The sequence below is a fragment of the Pteropus medius genome, unplaced genomic scaffold (assembly GCF_902729225.1).
Source record: "Pteropus medius unplaced genomic scaffold, Ma_sr-lr_union100, whole genome shotgun sequence".
In the NCBI taxonomy this organism is placed as follows: domain Eukaryota; kingdom Metazoa; phylum Chordata; class Mammalia; order Chiroptera; family Pteropodidae; genus Pteropus; species Pteropus medius.
In genome coordinates, this window is record NW_024344378.1 from 19,058,788 (window position 1) to 19,075,730 (window position 16,943).

Consider the following 16,943-nt stretch of genomic DNA (forward strand, 5'->3'; position numbering starts at 1 on the left):
TGGCTCCCCGAAGGTCCCGTGCCCCAGAGTCCCCCGGCCAGCATGTATGGCAGCACCGGCTCCCTGCTACGGCGAGTGGCAGGTCCAGGTCCCCGAGGCCGGGAACTGGGACGTGTGACAGCACCCTGTACACCCCTGCGTGGCCCCCCCTCACCCCGCATTGCTCCCTCACCCTGGGTACCCTCTTCGCCCACTGGGCAGCCTCCACCAGGGACCCGGAGCTCTGTGGTCATATTCCGCTTTGTGGAGAAGGCAAGTGTGAGGCCACTGAATGGGTTACCTGCTCCTGGAGGCTTGAGTCGGAGCTGGGACCTGGGTGAGGTCTCTCCTCCCAGGCCCACTCCAGCCCTTGGTCCTGGTTCCAACCGGAAGTTGTGGCTGGAAGCATCCACTTCAGACCCACTCCCTGCTAGAGGAGGCTCAGCTTTGCCTGGCAGCCAAGGTCTTTTAAGAGGGCCTCCAGTCCAAACTCAGGTTGGGACAGATGGTCTTTACTCCTCTCTCCCCAATGGGCTGGGGGGGCCCTCTGAGCACCTGGCCACATTATTTCGAGGACCCGCTGACACTGGACTCCTGAACCAGGTATGTGACCTCCCTTGGCCTCCCTAGAACCCATGTCCCAGTGAAGGGGAAAGACTTGGCCCCCTTGGTGGTTTGGGGCCTGTGGGTTAGTCCCTCTGAGTCCTTCAGTCTATGCTAAATCTGTCTCTTTCTTGCCTTCTGTGATTGTCTCTGTGTCTCTGTACCTCCATTTCTCTCCCCGTGTGTTTTTCTTTCTGTGTTTCTGTCCCATGTTCTTGTGTCTGTGTATGTCTGCCTTTATCTCTGGGTACCTGTGTCTCTCTCCCTCCTTGGCTTAGGGGGACACCTGGTCCTCACCCAGGGAAGTCTCCTCTCATGCTCAGAGAATCGCTAGAGCCAAATGGGAATTCTTCTATGGCTCCTTGGACCCCCCCAGCTCAGGTAAGGCCTGGGACTGAGGCAAGGAGAACAGAACAGGGCCTTCTCCACAGCAGCTGAGGTATGGTAGGGAGCCTTTTTTTAAACTTCCTCAATCCTTTTCTTGGCTCCTGAGTAAGCTAATGCCTCTCCAGGCCTCAATCTTTCCATCTGTGTTAGGATGGGGGGTTGTGGGGTGGCAGCTGGGTTGGACACATGCAGGAAGCTGGGGAGTAGAGGAAGGGGTGGTAGGATATCAAGGGTCAGTCCCTAGAGTAGAAAGAGGCTGGTCTCAGGGCCCTCAAAATTATTTGACAAGAACTTGATTTGAAATGAGCTCCACTGGCACCAGAAACAAGCTGAGTTTGTAGCAGCAGGAATGGTGGCTAGAATCTGAAAGAACTTCCTGCCAATATGAGGCAGTTGGGGAGAGTTCTTTCCTAGAACAGTCAAGACAGGAAGCTGACCTGAATAACCTCCTGACTGGGATGCCTGTGCATACTGCAGGTGCTAAGCCCCCAGAGCAGGCCCCCCCATCTCTACCTGTGGTGGGCTCAGGGAAGGGCTCTGGGGTAGCTGTGGGGCGAGCAGCCAAGTACTCTGAGACGGACCTGGACACGGTGCCCCTGAGGTGCTACCACGAGACCGACATCGATGAAGTGCTGGCTGAGCGGGAGGAGGCTGACTCGGCCATTGAGAGTCAGCCCAGCTCCGAGGGTCCGCCTGGCACTACCTGCCCACCTGCCCCACGTTCCAGCCCATGCCTTGGCCCTCATCCCAGCCTGGGCAGTGGCAATGAGGACGAGGATGAGGCAGGTGGGGAAGAGGATGTGGACGACGAGGTGTTTGAGGCCTCAGAGGGGGCCCGGTGAGTGGGGGAGTGGGAGAAGATAGTGGCTTGCTCCTTCCCACTGGCCCAGAGGCAGAGCCGGGGTCAAAGGGACTGGAATAGAGATGAGGGTAGGGCTGGGAGGGTCAGACCCAAGCTGGTGGTACCAACAGGGTGGTGTGGCAGGAGATTCTGAACAGAGGCCTGAGGTCTGGCAAAACAGTGGGGATGCAGAGGGCATCGGCAAGAACCCAGGAGGGTAAGGGGCAGCCAGGATAGAGGAAAGAGGTTCTAGCGAAGAACAGGACAGAGTGAGAGGCAAGAGGCAGGAATCAAGCCAAAGGGTATGGGAGCATCAATCCGGATCCTGGATCTTGGCGGGAGAGTGGGGAATGTGGGGGCTTTCCTCTCTGTCTCACACCCCACTGCAGCTTGGAGCCTCATCTTCTTCTCCTAAGATGTTGCCAGAAATAGAAATGGGATGGCAGGAGGGGAGAGGATCAGGGAGAAGGAGGAGAAAGGGAGATTAGCAGGGAGGGAGAGAGGAAGGGGATTGGGTGCTAGGGACGGGTAGGGATGGGGTGCCCCAGAGGTACTGAATAGCTTGGAGGACTGGTGGGGTCCCTCTACCCAGGTGTCTTTTTTAGGGGGTACAGACTTGTGAAAAGGAGATGATAATCCCCTTTACAGAGTCTGTATGAAAGTTCAACGAAATGCTACCTGAGGGTCCTCTGGGCCCCTGATCAGAGATTCTCCCTGCCTCTGCAGGCCAGGCATCCAGATGTCTCACCCTGGGCCTCTCAAGTCACCTGTGCCCTTTCTACCTGGGACCAGCCCTTCAGCTGATGGGCCTGACTCTTTCAGTTGTGTGTTTGAAGCCATCTTGGAGTCACATCGGGCCAAGGGCACCTCCTACACCAGCCTCGCCTCACTGGAGGCCCTGGCCTCACCTGGCCCAACCCAGAGCCCCTTCTTCACGTTTGAGCTGCCTCCCCAACCTTCTGCCCCCCGGCCTGACCCAACTGCTCCTGCCCCACTTGCCCCTCTTGAACCAGATTCTGGTACCAGTTCTGCTGCTGATGGGCCTTGGACACAGAGAGGGGAGGAAGAGGAGGCAGAAGCTGTAGCCAAGCAGGCCCCAGGGAGGGAGCCCCCTAGTCCCTGCCACTCAGAAGACAGCTTTGGGCTGGGGGCGGCTCCCCTGGGCAGGTGAGTGATTCCTTTGGTTTCTCAGACCTGAGGTCCCCAGGGCCCTAGGAACAGCTATTCCAAAGGACAGAGTCTGAGTGTGAAGATGTAGTTTATATTCCTGAAACCTGATGGGGTGCTTAGGGGATGCAGATATCTGTTTTCCCATTTGGAAGACTACTTCCACTGGCTGTGAAGGGGAGCCCCTCACAGTCAACCCACTTGGTCTCAGATCCAGTGACTTGAGAAACCGTGATTCAGGATTGAAGGGTGCCTAGAGAATAGGCTCCTCTCTCTCCAGGAGGGCCTTTTCTTCCCCAGATAGAGCCTCTAACCTGCTTAGAATTTCTGTCATCTTACCAGCCTGGAGGCTTCTCCCAAAGATGAAGCCACTCGCCTCTCCCATTGCCTCCCTCTCATGTCACTTCCCCTCTCCAATCAGGAGTCTCTCACCCTTCTCCAGGAAGTCCATTCACCAGTCCAACCTTTCTGCTCTCCCCTCTGCCAGCTACCCTCTCAGTCATGGAAGCCATGGCAACAGGAGGGGGTGGCCAGGGAGACAGGGTTGCCTAGCAACCAGGAGTTTCCGGCCTCTGTCTCTGGGTGACAGGTGGCTTTGCCAGTAGAGCAGCTGGAGTGGGAAGGGAAGGAGAGGAGGAGACAGGGAATGAGGGGGTGCACTCTGACCCCCGAACCCTCTACCCTAGAGATTGTTTCTTTGTGGGTGAAAGAGAAAGAGCAAGGAGAAAGCTCGTCTCCCTAAAAGGATGAGGAAGAAAGACATAGGAGCAGGAAGGTGTCCATGCTGCCCTTAAATCTTTGTTTGACCATCTACGGTTCCTCTCTGACATCCTATCTATACCACCTTTGCCTGTATTCTCAGACATAAAAGACTATGTTCTGAGTATAGCCAATGTGGGGATGGGGCATCTATGTCTAATAACAAACTTAGGGAGTTTTGGGGAAGCAGCCAGAACTCCCACAGCAGCAAGATGCATGTGGGTTAGACTAGAGGCAGGACTTTCCACAGAGAGGTGGTAACGATGGAGTAGGCTGATGGAGGAAACCTGTACAATCTCTTTCTCTGGAGAAAAGAAAATGTCTTCCCTGTGTCCCAGTCTCCTCTTCTCTGTCTTCCGGGTCTGGAGGCAGAGGAAGGATCTGGATGGCCTCTGAGAGTCTGCCCCACCTCTGAGCTGGTGTTCTACCCTGGCAGTGAACCACCCCTGAGCCAGCTGGTATCCGACTCAGACTCAGAGCTGGACAGCACAGAGCGGCTGGCCCTGGGAAGCACAGACACCTTGTCCAATGGACAGAAAGCAGACCTGGAGGCTGCGCAGCGCCTAGCTAAGAGGCTGTACCGGCTAGATGGCTTCAGGAAGGCTGATGTGGCCCGGCACCTGGGCAAGAAGTAAAGCCACTGGGCTGCTATTGAGAAGGGGGGAGGGGGATGCAACCTGTGGGCAGCACCTCCACATACCCTCTATCTAATGCTCCCAGATCTCTAGGTAACCCCCACCTGGCCCCTTGACACTTCCCCTTGAGACTCTATCTGTCTCTGCTCTGCCCACAGCAATGACTTCAGCAAACTGGTGGCTGGCGAGTACCTCAAGTTCTTTGTCTTCACAGGCATGACTCTGGACCAAGCTCTCAGGTGGGTGTTGAGCCCTCTGAGGGCAGGCCTGGTGTGCAGAGCCTCCGCTACGCCTCCTCAGCTTGTGCCTCCCCTAAGCTGCCCTGACATTAACCTTCCCAAGCTGGCTGGGCATAGCCAAGAGCCAGGGCTGCCTGGTCAGGGGACCATGGATGGGGGTGACATGCTCTCTCTTCTTTCCTCCCCAGGGTATTTCTGAAGGAGCTGGCTTTAATGGGTGAAACCCAGGAACGGGAGCGTGTGCTGGCCCACTTCTCCCAGAGATACTTCCAGTGCAATCCTGGAGCTCTGTCCTCAGAGGGTGAGGAGGCCAGGGGCAGGGCTTTCCTGGCTGTTCACTGAGGCAAATGGGCATTATTTGTGTGCATAGGAGCATGACTGTGTATGCAGGAATGAACAAATGCACAAGCTTGCAGGCATGCGAACTTGCATGTGTGCAGACAGTTCTGACATGGCTGCATCAATGTGGAACTATGCGTGCGGGCAGGCATATTGTTAGGGTCTAGCATGTGTTGTGAAAGGCAGGTGGCAGGTGTGTTTGTGTGGCAGGTGTGTTTGCATGTCGTTGTTCACATACATGGGCATGACAGTGCTTGTCTTGAGTGGAGATTCTGTTTGGCTGCATTAGTCTGCAAAACTGTGTGGGGCCCACTTGCTTGCATTTAGTGCAGCGACGCAGAGGCATGTGGCTGTTAGGGAGCAAGCAGTGGGCAGCCCCCAGCACCATAGGGAGCTAGGGAGGGTGAACTGAGAAGAGTAAGGTCCCTTCTGACAGATCTGCTGGATGAGAGTCTTTGCTTGGGGGGCAGTTTGCTACTGGGGTTCAGGACTTACAAAAGGATAGTTGTGGGCCAAAGGGGGTCTTAAAAAGGGGCAAGGGATGAGCTGGAAGGCTGGGGAAGATAACTATGGGAAGAGTCCCTGGGAGGTCACTGAGGTTGAATGTCAATTCTCCCCTAGATGGTGCACACACTCTGACCTGCGCCCTCATGCTACTCAATACTGATCTCCACGGACACGTGAGTGGGGTCTGATGGGAGGGACCCTGGAAAATAGACCCCATCCAGAGATTTCAAGGCCCGGGAAGTGAAAGGCACTCCCCAAGTTCACAGGCCTCTGTTCTCTCCTTAGAATATTGGAAAGCGCATGACCTGTGGAGACTTCATCGGGAACCTGGAGGGCCTCAACGAAGGCGGAGACTTCCCCAGGGAGCTGCTCAAGGTTGGGGGCGGGGCAGGATACAGGTTGCTGGAGGGGAGGGATAGGGGGGACCTATCGGTGTTCCAGGGAGGTGAGGTGAAGGGCCTACCGGCCCCCCAGCTCCTGCTGAAGGAGCCTCGACTCTTGTGACTCAGCCTGGAGGACCACCCCCTCTCTCCAGCCCCACACACAGGTTCTCCAGTTACATGCACACTCGTGTGCAGTCTGGCTGCACAATGAGGGGAGGGAAGGTGGCTCTTGAAAACACATGATCAGGAGGCCCTGGACCCTGCATTCGCCTTCATCAATGCCCCTCTCCAGTGTTCACTGAGGATGGGAGGTGTCCCTGCACGAGGGTGGGGTAGGTGGCACACAAGTACACTGCTTCTCTCCTTCCCAGCCACTCGTTCGCCCCAGGGTATACCATCACTAAGGCCATCCTGGTTCTACTGCCAGAATGTAGAGGGGCCTGAGAGGAACAAAAGCTTTTTAAAGGTCTGGCAATGAGCCAAACTAGCGCCAAACTAGGACTAGATACTGTGCTTCTGGCTCCTTTGTGGGCAGGCCCAGTGCCCTGGCACCGGCACTTGAGGGGTTAGCTGCCCAGGGACTGGTATGAATGGGAGGAGGAGGGGGCGTCCTGGTCCCATGGGTTCACTCCTCTCCCTCATGGGTGGTGTTTCAGCCTGGGAGGCCTGAACTCACTTCGAACCCCCAGGGTTGGCAAAGGGATCTCTTAGCCACCACAGAAATGTGCACAGGAGTGTTATTGAGCTTATCTGTGAGCTTGGGTTGTGTGGGGTTTCTGGGTTTGGGAATGTGTCTGATTGGGGGTGTCCATTGTGAGTTGAGGGTATGCTTGAGTTGTATGTGTCTGATTTAGGGTATTGGTGAATCAAGGGGGTTTGTCTGAGTTAGGACGTGTTTGTGCTTTAGGGCTTATTTAGAGTGTGTGTATGAGTTGGGGAGTAGGTTGGGTGTTTACGTGTGTTGGAGTGTACTTCTGTGAATTGGCTGTCTTACGACATGTGTCTGTGAGTAGAGGATGTGTGTTTGTGGGTTAAAGACTAAATTTTGAGGTGTGCATCTGAATTTGTAGTGTTCGTGAGTAGAGATGAATGTAAATTGGTGCATCTGGTTAGTTGGGTGTATATCTTTAAATTGGGGTGTGTGTACATGGGTTGGGCTATATACATGGGCGTTCGAGGTATTTGCGGCTCAGTGAGTTGGAAGAGGACAGTGTGCTTCCCAGGCTGCCTCCGTCCTGTGCTGTCATCTCGCCTCATGGCCCCTCCTGGTTGGGTAAAAGAGGGCCGCAGGGAGGCGTTCGGATATCCGCCTTCCCCACTCCCCCCCCCCCCCGCCCTCCGCCCCCAACCCTGACATTCCAGGAGAGCGCTTCAGACCCTACAGGATCCACCCGCCTTCCCAGCCCTGGGCCTAGGGCCTCCCAGTGCCATCCCCAGCATCCCTTGGGCATCCGGTTCCCACACAGATGACCCCCAGTGGCCTCCCCAGGCCCCTCTCCCGTGGCGGAGCACTGCGGACCCCTTCTTGGTCAGACGCCTCCATTTTGCGCGGTCCCCGCCCCAGCCCTCGCCCTCCCCTCCCCGTTGTCGCCCCCCTCCCGCTCGCCAAGCTGCAGAGCCGACAGCGCCACCGCCGCCGCGCGCTCCTGCGTCGGTGGGAGCGGGGCCGGGCTCAGGCCGGGCTGGGCCGCTCGTGCCGGCTGTCGGGGAATCTGTCCGCGGGCGGTCCGGGCCGTCCGGGCCGTCCGGGGCCGAGGGTGGGCGGGGGGCATGGCCGGGGGCCGCGGCGCGCCGGCCAGGCCAGCATGATCGGCGTCAACAGCATCCACAGCAGCGCCGGGCGGCTGCGCTCGCGCTCGCTCTGCTCGGTTCGCTACGGGCGCACCCACCGCGGCGCAGAGACCCTGTGCTACGGCTGGCCGCAGCGCTCGCGCAGTCTCAAGCCCGTGCTCTACACCGACCTGGTGGTCAGCCGCCTGCAGAGCCGCAAGAAGAAAAAGGCGGTGAGGGCGTTGGGGCGGCGGCCCACGCCAGGCTGGGGGGCGAACGAGGGAGTTGCCGAGGGCGGCTGAGGTTGAGGGGCGACTAGAAGGTGGCACCAAAGGCAGCATGAGCCAAGGGGGTTATCAGTGGGGCTGAGCAGGGAGCCCAGCAGCGATGGAGCCCATGGATAGCCAGGGATGGGCATGGATTGGAGGGGGAAGGGCACAGACCCCTTGGATCAAGGTAGGCATCTCAAACTAAAGGGTCTTTGGGTCTTCTAGATGGGAGCATGAGAGGGGGCTAGTGGATGGGGTTTGCGACTTTGGAAGTCACATAGTTGGGGGCCAAAAGGGGCAGGGGATGAACTGGAACGCTGGAGACAAGAATTGTAGGTTGGATGTCGGTGGCCACTTCAGCCTCTTGGCCAAGAGAGTTGGAGAGTGAGGGTTTAGGGGCCGAGCTATGCTGAGTTTGGGCTGAGTGTATGCTGGGAGGGTATATGTGCATAAGACTGGGTTGTGCTGTGTGTGGGATGGAGGCTGTGGGGTGTACTCGTCCCTGAACAGGGTGTGCACATGTGGGCCGCTTGGCATGGCAGTGGGCAGTGATAGTGTCAGAGAGTATGGTGTGTTAGGGGGTTGTATCCCATTACGAAGGTGCCGACGTCACTACTGCACCCAGCTCACACGCAGACAGCATCACATGCCACACACTAAGCCCAACACACACATACTGGGGACACACCCACTCACAGACAGGCTGTCAAAAGCACCCCGACAGTGGGAGGCACTAGTGTGGATTCATGTTGCAGGCCACTCCCAAGAGGAGGGGTCCTCTATGCTACTCCTGGAGCCCATTCTCTCCTCTGACCACCCCAGGGCCCCCATACGTCCCTCGGACCAACTGTACAGAGGGGAAGTGACTGGTTCAGGACCTCACAGAGAGTTTGGGGTGTGTAGGGTTTGGAAACTAAAACTATTGCCTTTTACACTAGTGTTCACTTCCTAGGAACATGAAGTGTGCGAGTGGGCAAGGGGCTGAACCACCCTGGCATTTGGCCTGGTTGGGCAGTCTGGGTTGGGAGAAGGTCTCAGCCTGTCCTGGGGTTGGGTGCCATGAGAGTATGTTCTCTGTTACCCAAGGAAGGAGGTTACAGGGTGAGTCCTATTTCCTGGGCCTGTGTTCCCTTGTGCTCTGTGTGGATTTATCCTGTGGAAACAGACCCAAAGCACATGGCTGAGAAAAGGGGAGCTTCTTGGGCTGTTCTTTTCCATTCCCTTCAGAGCTGTGCTTCTCCCACCCAGGGTCTCAGCAGGATAACCCCTTAACAGTAATAACAACAGTAAAGATATTAATAGCAGCTGTCATTTATTGTGCATCAACCATATGCCAGGATGCCCTATGCTAATTGCTATCTTTCATTAAATATGTGTTACCGTGTTTGTTCTCCTTCATGGATACCTGATCAAAGTCATGCAACTAAAGTAGCAGAGCTGGGCCTGGGTCCTATTACTCCATTCCAGAGCCTGCTCTTGTCTTTACCCTCTGCTGCCCCCTTGCCCAGTTCTGTCTCCTCCCCCAGGTTGGGAAGGAGAGCTCTGAGCTCTAGTATCGGGGTACATGGTGCACCTCCTTCCAAGATTGACTCATACTACCCTGATCTGTTCCTTCCTCCCCAGGCCTTGTACAGCTCCATCAAGAATGAAAAATTGCAGTGGGCCATGTGAGTCCTGGACTGTGGGGTGGGGTGGAGATGAGGAGTGGGGGAGGGTCAGCCTGGAGAGGCTGAGAGAGCTGAGGTAGGCCCTTTGAGTCCTGGGGCCCTGGGACAGGGGACGTGGGTGAGGCTATGAGAGGCAGTGAGGTAGCCTCACTTCCTTCTTTGGAGATGCCTGGCCGGACTTGGGGTTCTGTGTCTTGTCTCTGGCTGGGTTGTTATGACAAGCTGGATTGGGATGGGTGGCCACTGTTAGCTGGCCTGGGAGAATGGGTGCTGAAACAAAAAGGGGAGGTCCCTTGGCAACCCTAGTGGGAAAACAGAAATCTCTGCAGGTAGGGCCTTGACCAATAGTGTGAGCTTCCCCCGCCCCCATTGGTTCTAGGGAGCCCAGAGTGTTACAGAACACATTATCTACTCTTGGCAGTCCCAGTGAAAGCAGACTCAGGGTCAGTCTTGGAAGAGTCCGGTCTGAGAGAAGAGGTCCAATTTTAGCCTTGGGTCCCCCAGTCAGGGTAGAGCTCTCAAGTAAACAGTCAATAGATCACTCATATTTCCTGGTATCTGCTGAGAGTCTAGTTACTGTTCAGTTTAGCTGGGAACTCCCAGCAGGCAGGAGAGACCTCAGAGGAAGCAGAGGTCAGGAATGTAGTACAAAAGACCAGGGGAAGCTTTTTAGAAGACTGGGACTTGGGCATAGCCTTAAAGGAGGGGAAGCATTTGGGGAGAGAAAGGGAGTTGATATTTAGGAGGCAAATATGTAGTGGCTGAAATGAGTGTGGCATGGGGAGATGAAGCAGAGGCAGGCCTGGTGAGAATGGAGAATGGAAGGAGCGGGCTGGCGGGGGTGTAATATAGGTCGCATGTGGGAAGCAATAGGGAACTTGAAAGTTCTTGAGCAAGAAAGTGACCAGAAAGAATCAGACTTTTTACATGATACCGACAGAGCCTGCAGTCCAGAATGTGCTAGGGGACCACCAGGAAGCAGCTACTTCTGCCACCATTTAGCCAACAAGCTATGAGCTGGTGCTGGGTGTGGCTGAGATAGCTGAGTCAGATATGTGTCTGTCCTGGTGGAGAAGGGTGCGAGGTTTGGGGGTGTATGTGTGCAGAAATGGAGAGGATGGGGCTGGTTACATGTGAGAGAAGAAAGGGACAGACATGGCCCTACCGTTGAGAGCTCTAATATGAAGGAACTGTGCTGCCTCAAAGAGCCGTGATCTGAGCAGGGAGACACAGCTACCCCTGGAGAGACTTGGTCTGAGGTGGGATCCATGGCTCCAGGAGCCTCAGGTTGAAGGGAGCCACATTTCTGAGAGCAGCAGTTTCCCTATTCCCATCTCTACAAGCAGTAGAGGGGCTTTCCTGGGTGGGCAGAGGCCAAGATTGAAGGGTGGGGGGTTTGTGGCTCCATGGCCAGCCCCTTCTGAAGTGATCACACCTGCAGAGACGAGGAGGAGCTGAGACGCTCTCTGTCTGAGTTGGCCGACCCCAACCCCAAGGTCATCAAAAGGGTCAGCGGGGGCAGTGGCAGTGGCTCCAGCCCTTTCCTGGACCTGACTCCTGAGCCAGGGGCCGCAGTCTACAAGCACGGGGCCCTGGTGCGAAAGGTGCACGCCGATCCTGACTGCAGGAAGAGTACGTGGTCCAGTGGGGTCTGGGGGATGGATGGGAGTGGGCCTGTCCCAGGACCTCTGTGACCTGTCTTCCTTCCCCCAGCACCTCGGGGCAAGAGGGGCTGGAAGAGCTTCCACGGGATCCTCAAGGGCATGATCCTCTACCTGCAGAAGGTGCGGGGCCAGCCCAAGGGGTGGGGGCTTATCTGGCTCCGGGGAGTGGGTCTGAGCTGGGCTGGGCCAGGCTGGGACTGTGGCCAGGACGAGATGGGCACCCCTGCAGGAGGAATACCAGCCTGGGAAGACCCTATCAGAGGCAGAGCTTAAGAATGCCATCAGCATCCACCACGCACTGGCCACTCGTGCCAATGACTACAGCAAGAGGCCCCATGTGTTCTACCTGCGCACAGCTGACTGGAGGGTATTCCTCTTCCAGGCCCCGTGAGTGCCCTCTTCCTGCCCATCCCAGACCCCTTCACCCCACTCTCAACTTTTTTCCCTCCTTTGTCCCTGGATTGCCTCTTTCTCAGTCCACATCCTGACCCCGGACTGGCACCCCTGGCCAGGAACCCTGGGCCCAGGTCCCAAGTGGCTGTGCTATCTCCTCAGGAGCCTGGAGCAGATGCAGTCCTGGATCACTCGCATTAATGTGGTGGCTGCCATGTTCTCTGCACCCCCCTTCCCAGCTGCTGTTAGTTCCCAGAAGAAGTTCAGCCGCCCTCTGCTGCCCAGTGCTGCCACCCGCCTCTCTCAGGTACCCCTAGTTCTGTCCACCTGGCCAGTAGGATAGAGTTGGGCTGGCCCACGCTGACTACACTCAAGGTTACCATGTATGACTGTGTAGATGTCTAATGCACTGGGACAATGGCTGGGGGGGCCTGAGTTTCAGCCTCTACTCCACGTGCTATGCTGTGAACCCAGACATAGTGCTTTGTTCATCCAAAGGAAGGGGCTCCTTTTAAATGAACTTGCATAAAGGCATTGTATGTGCTAGAGTGACCCTGACCGGGTTCCCTCTCGCTTCTAGGAGGAGCAGGTGCGAACCCACGAAGCCAAGCTGAAGATTATGGCAAGTGAATTGCGGGAGCACCAGGCAGCCCAACTGGGCAAGAAGGCCCGGGGTAAGGAGGCCGAGGAGCAGCGGCAAAAGGAGGCCTACCTGGAGTTTGAGGTGAGCCTCCCAGCCTAGGCACCTCTGTAGCGCTTTTTTCCATTAGCAGGATCTCCATGTCCCCAAATATAGGCTCAGACTAGTGGTTAAGGGAATGGACTCTTAAGAGTGGAACCAGGTGGGTGACTTTGGGTAGTTTGTTTAATCTCTCTCAGCTTCAGTTTCCTCTTCTGTGGAACTGGAAGAATATTCTATACCCACTAGGGTAATGAAGGGAGATGTCTGTCACGTGCTCAGTTTTCCTAACTCTGGTAAAGGCTTAAGAAACATTGTTAAAACTGGCAGTCTTGAAAGAGCCCAGAGATGATCACCAGCCTACCAGGGTATCATGTCAGTACTTGGGGGCTTTAGAGGTAGGCAAGGAGCTGCCACCTCCTAGCCTACTTTAGTGTCCCTCCCTGGTCCAGACAGGGTAGAGATGGGGTGGGATGGGCAGAGGGTGGAGAGTGGGTTCACAGCCCCTGCCCCTCTGCCTCAGAAATCCCGCTATGGCACATATGCAGCACTGCTTCGGGTCAAGCTAAAGGCGGGCAGTGAAGAGCTGGATGCAGTAGAGGCAGCACTGGCCCAGGCCGGGAGCACGGAGGATGGAGTCTTCCCACCTCACTCCAGTCCCTCCCTGCAGCCCAAAACCTCCAGCCAGCCCCAGGCTCAGTGTCATGGCTCAGAGCCTCGAACAGGGGCAGGCAGTAGGCGGCAGAAGCCCTGAGTTGGGGGTGGGCATGCGGGGGGGTGGTGCCCGCTGGGTACCTGCTGAGCCCGGGGCTGGCCTCGGGCCACCCCTGAGGGCTCCTCAGCCCAAGGCCCGACCGCGCCGGACGCGGTGTCCGGGGCAGGGCAGGGCTAGGGCATTGGCCTCAGGAGCCTAGGCTAAGGGCCCCTCTAAGTTGACCCCCTTTTTGTGATAATGTTTTGCACTTTTCGTACTGGGGGCTGGGTGGGAGGGGCCAGGACCTCTGGACTTTTGATGCTTTTTTGGGGGGGGGAGGCCTGACAACTTTTCCGCTTTCTGCTGAGACCATCCCCACCCCTGACACCAGCAATTCCTCTCCATCTTGGGGCCTGGCTCAGACAGAGGCCAGGAGTTGGAGCTGAGCTGGTTTTCCCTTCTTTCTCCCTGAGGGCTCACCCTCTCTCTTTCCAGAAGTGGAGGAAGGGTGTCCATGCCCAGGCCCCCATACATAGGCCAGGGGTAGCATGGCCTTGCTTCCCCTCCTTCAGTGGGTCCTGCCCTTTGTACAGCCTCCACCCTCATTAAAATTGCTCTGGACTTGCTGGTTGGACCTCTTCTCTCCAGTGCCTGCTTGGGGTCAGGGTAGGACAAGAGTCACTCAGGGGCTGCCATAAGTTGAGAAGGGGGCTGGGCCCCCTCCCTTTCCCATGAGAATCCTTTATTTACCCCAACTGAGGGGTGGGCATGGGGTATTAAATAAGAACTGGAATAGGTGGGGATACTGTACAGAGGGGCCCAGGAAGGAGGCTGGTGGGCAGACAGCAGTTCAGTGCACCTGAGGCTGGGGGTGCCCATGGCAGAGCCCTTCTGGTGGCTCAGGGGGCAGGCCCAGCTTCTCAGCCTCCTGTTCCACTGATTGGCTCCCGTATGCACTGTCCTCCTTCACCTCTGCTGGGGGAGTGGACACAGGGAAGGGGATAGGGAAGAGTCAAGGCCTTAGGCCTCCCACCCTGCAGGCCCAGATCGATCTTCCCTGTAGGACCCCTTTACCTGTGCTGGGCAGCTTGTCTCGGGCATCGGGACCCCTCAGCAGCCTCACTCCCTCCTCTAGGCCCATGTCAGACAGAGCTTCCAGCAGGCCCGCCAAGTCCCCACCTGCCAGCTGGAGAGAAGGAAGAGGTGTAAGAGGAGCCTTAGAGCCAAGGAAGCACATGGGATTTGAGATTAGGGAAAGGAAGCCAGGCATGGAGCAGGGGACGGGGCCTGACTGACCTTGTAACTGCGCAGGAGGCTGCCACTGGGCGAGGCTGTCTTTCGATATGTGTCCACCAGGCTGCGCAGCCCCAGCCGTTCTGCCAGCTCTGCCCAGTTGCCCTGAGCTCCTGGCCCATCTAGCAGATGTTCCAGGTTCTGCAGGACTGTATCCTCTAGTGGCAGCTCTGGCCCTGAGGGAGACACACACAGATGTGTCAATTACCTCCAGAGATGGTCATAGGCACAGACACCTGGACACTACCTTTCTTTCACGGCAATATGACAAGGCAGACTCCTTCAGAAGCCCTGAAGGAGAAGAGACCTCTGTGAGCAGGGGCCTAGGGGTTGGCAATGGGTGAAGAGATCTCACCTGCAGGGCTAGGCGGAGTCAGGGGGAGCGCCATGGTGTCCTGAGCAGCATTTAGCAGCAAGGTCTTCACCTGGAGAGACAGCCTCAGCTTTGACTACTCCCATCCCAGTCCTAAAGCCCAGGTACCAGATACTCGACCCCATCCCTAACCCCAGATTCCCTGTTTCCCGGTACTTCTAGTCCCGGGCTGGCCTCACCTTGGTGCTGCGAGTGAGGTCGACAGGTGTGTGGCCCCGGAAGCTGCTTTGGGTGTCCCTCTCGGGCTCCTCAGAGTCTGAGTCACTATCAGAGGTGGGGGGTGAAGGCAGTGGGCACAAGGGCTCCTCGTTCTCTGCATGGATGTCAGCACCTGGGGGCGGGAAGTACAATGGGAGTTCATCCACAATAAGGACTGCAAAGTGGGGGGAATGGGAGCCCTGCCCTTTCCTCTTCCTGACCCTGTTCATATGCTCATGAGGGTGAGACTGACCAGCCTTTAGAAGGAGGCGGGTGAGGGTTGGAGATCCCAGTCCAGCTGCCAGGTGTAGGGGTGTGTTTCCCGCAAAGGTTCGAGCATTCACATTGGCACGGAGCTGTGGAGTGCAAGGGAGTGGTTGATTACAGCACCAACAGACTAGCTGCCTCTCATCCTGCATCTTCACCATCTTTGGTCCCTCCACAGTCTTCATTCCCACCTTGGTGACCAGATGGGTGACCAACCCCAGCTCCTCCATCTCTGTGGCTAGATGCAGAGCTGTTCGGCCCCCTTGTCGCTCTGCAGCCTCCACTTCAGCCCCGTTGTCCACCAGCAGATCCAGGCACTCAGGGCTTCGGGCACGGACTGCTAGGTGTACTGGGTATAGCCCTAGGGACACAGGATACTCAGCCTGCAGCTGTGATCCCAATGGGGCCTCCTGACCAGCTGATCTCTACACCTCATGTTCACTCTAGGCACTCGCCGGTTACCTTCCCTGGTTCCCACCCTTGTCCCTGGTCCAGATGAGGTGAAGAACTCACCCTCGAAGTCTGGCATGTGCAACAGTTGGGGCATGGTGGGAATTCCACTCTGCAGTAGTGCACGCAGCAAGTCGGGGGCACTGGCACCTGCCCGCAGTGCCAGGTGCACTGCTGAGTCTCCATGCCGATCTAGCAGTGCCGGGTCTGCGCCTACCTGCAGCAGGAAGCTCACCACGCTGGTCTGCCCGGTGATCACTGCCAGGTGCAGTGGCGTCTGGGGACACATGCAGAGTGAAGCAGGCTCACCCCTGGCCTAGACCCACCTGCCTTCCAACCCCTATCCCCTCACCAATAGGTGCCCCTCACCTGGTGTAGGTGGTTGGTGAGGTTGACAACACCGAGATGCTGGGCATGACAGATGACATGGGCTATCTGTTCAATGACACTGGTCTGCCCGTGGATGATGGCCAGGTGCAGGGGCCTGGGGGATGGGGTGTGAGACTCTGGCCTAGCAAGCCCAACCACTCAGTGCATCCTCTACCCTTAAAACCCCAGTGCCCCCATAATCTCCCTTGCTGGGGCCTGTTGAGCCCACACGTCTCCAAGGGCAACGCAACACCTGAACTTAATCCTTTCTGAGCACCTTTTGAGGTAGTCAAGTGCAATTATTGTGCCCTTCTGATAGTCGACAAAACTTAAGTCTGAAGAGATTAGGTACCTTGAAGAGAACTAGTACATAGCATGGGCAGACTTGAAAGCGGGTCTGTCCAACTCTAGAGCCCTGGCTCCTTGAAGGTCCCTTTCTCGCCCCGCAACCCGCAACTTTCCCGGAGCCCGTCTCCCGCCCACCGGCCCACCTACGTGTCTCCGTTCTCGTCCTGCGCTGTCAGCAGATGGCGCTGTCCCGCCAGCAGCGCGCGAGCGTCCGCCGTGACGCCGTAGTCGAGTAGAGCTCGGGCGCTGCGCTGCGCCAAGCCGAACAGGCGGGCGTTGTACTCCCGGGCTGGGGGCGACAGAGGAGTGGGCGGAGGCTAGGTCTCCTACCCTCAGCGTCCCGACCGCCCGATTCCGAGGGCCATACCTCGCTGAAGCAGCTCCGGGGCATGCGGTTCGCGTTGCGGGGGCTTGGGAGGCGCCATCGCCTCTGCTCCCCCCGCAGCATCCCCGCCAGGCGTCCCGGAGGCCATCTGCGCCCCGCCCCCGCCTCCTGGGTAGCAGCCCATCGGGGCCGCGCTGCCAGACTGGTAGGGGCTGTAGGCCAAGGAGGAGGGGAAAAAGCCGAGGCTGCCACCTGTGGAGACAGGCAGAGCTGTGGGGAGAGGGCACTAGCTAGGACTCCCCCAGATTTCTTCCCCCACAACTTTTCTCCCTTTTAACCCCTCTC

The 16,943-nt window shown here is 57.3% G+C and overlaps 2 protein-coding genes across 3 annotated transcripts in view; one reads left to right on the forward strand and one right to left on the reverse strand.

Moving 5' to 3' along the window:
* The first annotated feature begins 1,036 nt into the window (after positions 1-1,036).
* PSD (pleckstrin and Sec7 domain containing) lies at positions 1,037-13,601 on the forward strand. Its single transcript, XM_039871390.1, has 14 exons — positions 1,037-1,807; positions 2,537-2,977; positions 4,173-4,367; positions 4,530-4,610; positions 4,799-4,911; positions 5,571-5,629; positions 5,742-5,831; positions 9,502-9,545; positions 10,987-11,177; positions 11,259-11,329; positions 11,439-11,596; positions 11,765-11,909; positions 12,183-12,326; positions 12,805-13,601. The coding sequence occupies exons 1-14, from the start codon at positions 1,428-1,430 to the stop codon at positions 13,033-13,035; spliced, it is 2,343 nt and encodes a 780-aa protein (XP_039727324.1). The 5' UTR covers positions 1,037-1,427; the 3' UTR covers positions 13,036-13,601.
* A 69-nt stretch (positions 13,602-13,670) lies between these two features.
* The window catches only part of NFKB2 (nuclear factor kappa B subunit 2), a 7,748-nt gene continuing 4,475 nt past the window's right edge, over positions 13,671-16,943 (reverse strand). Inside the window, exons 13-23 of one of the 2 annotated variants that reach the window (XM_039871388.1) lie at positions 16,641-16,850; positions 16,421-16,562; positions 15,926-16,040; positions 15,620-15,833; positions 15,298-15,467; positions 15,093-15,195; positions 14,821-14,972; positions 14,624-14,693; positions 14,272-14,444; positions 14,050-14,161; positions 13,671-13,947 (exon numbers count right to left, since the gene is read on the reverse strand). In XM_039871388.1, coding sequence (XP_039727322.1) covers positions 13,826-13,947; positions 14,050-14,161; positions 14,272-14,444; positions 14,624-14,693; positions 14,821-14,972; positions 15,093-15,195; positions 15,298-15,467; positions 15,620-15,833; positions 15,926-16,040; positions 16,421-16,562; positions 16,641-16,850 — 1,583 coding nt within the window. In that variant the 3' untranslated portion in view covers positions 13,671-13,825. Of the gene's footprint in view, positions 13,951-14,049; positions 14,162-14,271; positions 14,445-14,623; positions 14,694-14,820; positions 14,973-15,092; positions 15,196-15,297; positions 15,468-15,619; positions 15,834-15,925; positions 16,041-16,420; positions 16,563-16,640; positions 16,851-16,943 lie in introns of both variants that reach the window. The other variant, XM_039871387.1, reaches the window with a different exon arrangement.

What these genes read in the sequence shown, in the direction of transcription:
- PSD (XM_039871390.1), top strand. Translation starts at nt 1,428, where the DNA reads ATGCCTGTGCATACTGCAGGTGCTAAGCCCCCAGAGCAGGCCCCCCCA. An exon ending in GCCCGGCACCTGGGCAAGAA is followed by an intron (nt 4,368 to 4,529) that starts GTAAAGCCACTG and finishes CTCTGCCCACAG; the next exon opens with CAATGACTTCAGCAAACTGG. An exon ending in CGATCCTGACTGCAGGAAGA is followed by an intron (nt 11,178 to 11,258) that starts GTACGTGGTCCA and finishes TCCTTCCCCCAG; the next exon opens with CACCTCGGGGCAAGAGGGGC.